This window comes from Anarrhichthys ocellatus, unplaced genomic scaffold, assembly GCF_004355925.1.
Source record: "Anarrhichthys ocellatus isolate YVR2014 unplaced genomic scaffold, GSC_Weel_1.0 scaffold4926, whole genome shotgun sequence".
In the NCBI taxonomy this organism is placed as follows: domain Eukaryota; kingdom Metazoa; phylum Chordata; class Actinopteri; order Perciformes; family Anarhichadidae; genus Anarrhichthys; species Anarrhichthys ocellatus.
Window position 1 is genome coordinate 271 of NW_022284900.1, and position 3,637 is coordinate 3,907.

Genomic DNA, 3,637 nt, shown 5'->3' on the forward strand with positions numbered 1-3,637 from the left:
AAATATTATTTTAACATATTAAAAAAACGTTAACATGAAGCTGATTCAATACAAACAGATTCAAACATAATTGGAATTTAATATTTTATTGTTTTTAAAGAAGCGACTAAAGTGAATTCAGTGTTTGATTGTGTCTTTGTCGCCACCCTCAGGTTTATGAATGAATTACATCCACGTGACACCGTGGTAACCATAGCAACCACTGAGAGAACGCAGTAAAGACCTCGTGAATGAAACATGACGCAGTGTACAAAAGATTTATTTTACAGTATTTACACAGCATAACAAAAAGATTTACAAAATGTGAAATGAAAAATCAGACGTGTGAACATTCATAACTATGAGTGAGTGATTGTTCTCAGTAACGTGATTCAGCTCATCGTTCAACGCACGGTGTGACAGACCTGTAACAGGTGGAGAGTGACTTATTCAAATGTAATAAGAGACAGGCTACAAGCCTTTACTTACTATTTACTATATCAGACCTGGTCTCTTTTCCTCAGGTCTATATCAGACCTGGTCTCTTGTCCTCAGGTCTATATCAGACCTGGTCTCTTGTCCTCAGGTCTACATCAGACCTGGTCTCTTGTCCTCAGGTCTACATCAGACCTGGTCTCTTGTCCTCAGGTCTACATCAGGCCTGGTCAGACCTAGCAGAACCGCTTTAATTCAGGAACCCACTCCTGGTTTAGAACTTCATTGGAACTAGTTTGGTACCGGGTTGGTCCTGGTTTTAACTATTTCAATTGGTTTAGTCCTTGTTTAGGCTGATTTGGTCCTGGTTCTATCCGTTTTAACTGGTTTAGTTCTGGTTTGGTCCTTGTTTGGATCTGGCTTTGCCCCGCTTTAGTCCTGGTTTCAACTGTTTTAATTGGTTTGGTCTGGATTCAAACTGTTGCCTGGTCTCAGTAGCTGTTTTCGTGTCCGGCAAGTATGTACAGGTTACTGTGTTCAGTCGGGTTGTCTGTCGCCCTGCTCTCCAGAACCACCACCCTGCAGAGAGACAGACAGGTGAGCTGACAGCCCGGTAAACAGAAAGCTAAGCAGACCATGTCAACCGTCAGGGGTCTCACCTGTCAGAGCCCAGCAGGTGGAACATCCTGCTCATGTCACTGATCTCTTGGGTAATCTGCAAAATAAATATTAAAAACAGAAGTTATGACACACAGCTGAGAGGTGGGTGGATTCCTGCTCTCTGATTGGATGATTATTACCTCGTTAGCTCTGAAGTTACGTCCCTGCATGCCGTGACGCCAGAAGGCCAAAACACTGTCCTGTAAACACACTGAGGAAGAGGAGGAGAGAGTGAAAACAAAGACACACCTGGAAATGGGTTCAGGCGGTTTTAAAGGTGGTCTAAGGTGTTTTGTGAGGACCTTTCATGTATGAGGACTCTCAACCTTTTGTGGGCAGAGGACTACCTTCCCACATAAACGAGATAAAAACATAGAATGACAAAAGAAGGAGACATAATAAAGAGAATTCAAGTCTAATGTAATCAGGGTCGTATTTCCTCACCACATGTTTTGGAGCTTTTCCTGGGACAGGGTCGTCTCTCACGTCACATTTAATATGTTGTGTGGAACAATTCAATGAACATATTTGTCAAAAGAACAACAATAACCATTCCCTTTTGTCGTCACTGCATCTTTGCGATTGTTAGCTAGCTAACAGGTTATACAACACGTTTGTCTGATGCCGTGTCGTAGTTGACATGGTGAAATGAATAATTAATAAAATGTAACTGGTCATTGAAATCATGCATTTTAATTTGATGTTTGTAATTCATGTGAATGAATAACGTCCATGGCCCACTGAATGGCACTCTGTGGGCCAGCAGTGGTCCGTGGCTCACTGGTTGAAAGAAGCCGACATAAAGGGTTTACCGATCGACTCTATCTGGAAGTTGAAGGTGAGCTCAGCTGACAGCTTCTTGTTGGACTTCTGCTTCCCCTCAAGGTTTACCATCTTTATACAACCTGAAGGAAGTAGAAATGACAAACACAGCTCTGACACCGTTAGAAAACCTTCATAACAAAACTTTTATCATTAAATTCACTAAGTGATCTTTAATTGAGTGAAACAATAGCATTGAGTTTCATGAACTTACGGTCCAGACAGACCAGGACGATGTCTCTCTCCAGCTGAGTGATGTGGATCACACAACTCTGAGGGTTTTCTGTGAGGAGACCAAAACATTAGACTGCTGATCAGTGGCGGTCCGTCAGGGCCTTCAGGGCCTTCTCTGCTGGTCTAAACAGAATCACAAAGTTATAGCTATTTTATAATCTAATATTTTTTCATAAATACACTACATGTATTATAATATATAATAATATATTCCCATTATCTTATGTTCTCATTGCACAGCTACTGTCTTCCTCAGTTGCTCTGCTTCCAGTGCAGCTTGTTTTAAGTAGAGCTTTTATCCAATCAGATCTCACCTCTGTGTCTCTAGGTAAGAACAGAGGCAGAGGCCTGCAGACTCACAAGTGCATCCATGTGCAGTTTAAGTGAATGGGGACGATATAGTTGATTGTCATAGTGTTCAACCAATCAGATCTTTAGTTTGACATGTTGGGCGTATTCTTTGACGTGTCAGAGCTGCTAGCTGGCCTAGAAGTACGTCAGCATTACGTGCAGCTCAGTTTTAAGGAGCAGCTCTGCAGTGAGGTCCAGCGTGCGCTCTGATTGGTCAGTGGGCGAGCACGTGACTATTGTAAACTGAAACTTAACTTGCCATCAGAGCTTAGTTGGAGGAGTAAGAGTTCAAATTGAAAGATATGGAAGAAGAGGTTCCGGTGACGTCATCGCCCTGAATGGCAGCCTAAAGCGATAGCTTCTCCAGGAAAATAACTGCTACGCCCTGATAAACAATCAAATATTACATTTTTCGAGAATATTCTGGCTGGTAAGTGGGGCAACAATGGGGAAAAAAGGACACAAACAAAAAAAGCAGGATTGGAGAGCCCGTAAATGAAGAAAACACAAAGAACAGCTCACAGACACAGGTACAAGATGGCGGAGCTAATGCTAACTCTCATCCAGATGACACGGCAAGTTTAACGAAAGTTCTGGAAGAAATACGGGACTTTCGCAAAGACACAAAACATCAGCTAAATGATATTTCCTCCGAGCTGGCCAACGTCAACCAAAAAATTGCAGAGGCGGAGACACGGATCGAAAGTGTGGAAGATCAAGTTCAAAACTTGGAACAGTTGCTCGGCAAGATGATAAAAGTGATCAACAGGAAAACAAATTACTTGACCAAGAAGGGAGATCACATCAGGAGAATTTAAGGATTTATAATGTTCCCAAAGGAACGGAGGGGTCATCTATGGTGGAGTTTGTGGAAAAGTTAATGGGTGACACGCTGGAGATCCCCCCCTCCCCTAACTACGGACCTTGGTATTGAGAGGGCGCACCGGGCGCTCGCCCCCAAACCTACCGGGGACAGAGAAGACAAGCCACGGTCAATAATAATCAGATTCCACCGATACAAAATCAAAGAAGAGATTCTGGGCGAGGCCTGGGGAAAGAAAAGAGTGCTTCTGAACGAGAGACTAATATATTTCTACCAAGATTATCCTCCAACGGTTCTGCAGAATCGTAAGAAATATTCTGAAGCAAAGCGAGC

General features: G+C 42.8%; 1 protein-coding gene across 1 annotated transcript; it reads right to left on the minus strand.

The window, feature by feature from the left end:
- Positions 1-243: 243 nt before the first annotated feature.
- On the minus strand, positions 244-2,301 carry LOC116379681 (mitogen-activated protein kinase kinase kinase kinase 3-like). The gene is made up of 5 exons (XM_031841654.1): positions 2,111-2,301; positions 1,887-1,979; positions 1,215-1,285; positions 1,074-1,129; positions 244-993 (listed from the first exon to the last, which is right to left on the minus strand). Exons 2-5 carry the CDS (start codon positions 1,966-1,968, stop codon positions 906-908), a joined length of 297 nt encoding a protein of 98 aa, XP_031697514.1. The 5' UTR covers positions 1,969-1,979; positions 2,111-2,301; the 3' UTR covers positions 244-905.
- Between the last annotated feature and the right edge of the window lie 1,336 nt (positions 2,302-3,637).

What these genes read in the sequence shown, in the direction of transcription:
- LOC116379681 (XM_031841654.1), bottom strand. Translation starts at nt 1,968, where the DNA reads ATGGTAAACCTTGAGGGGAAGCAGAAGTCCAACAAGAAGCTGTCAGCT. An exon ending in GTAACTTCAGAGCTAACGAG is followed by an intron (nt 1,130 to 1,214) that starts GTAATAATCATC and finishes TTTATTTTGCAG; the next exon opens with ATTACCCAAGAGATCAGTGA. An exon ending in CACCTGCTGGGCTCTGACAG is followed by an intron (nt 994 to 1,073) that starts GTGAGACCCCTG and finishes GTCTCTCTGCAG; the next exon opens with GGTGGTGGTTCTGGAGAGCA.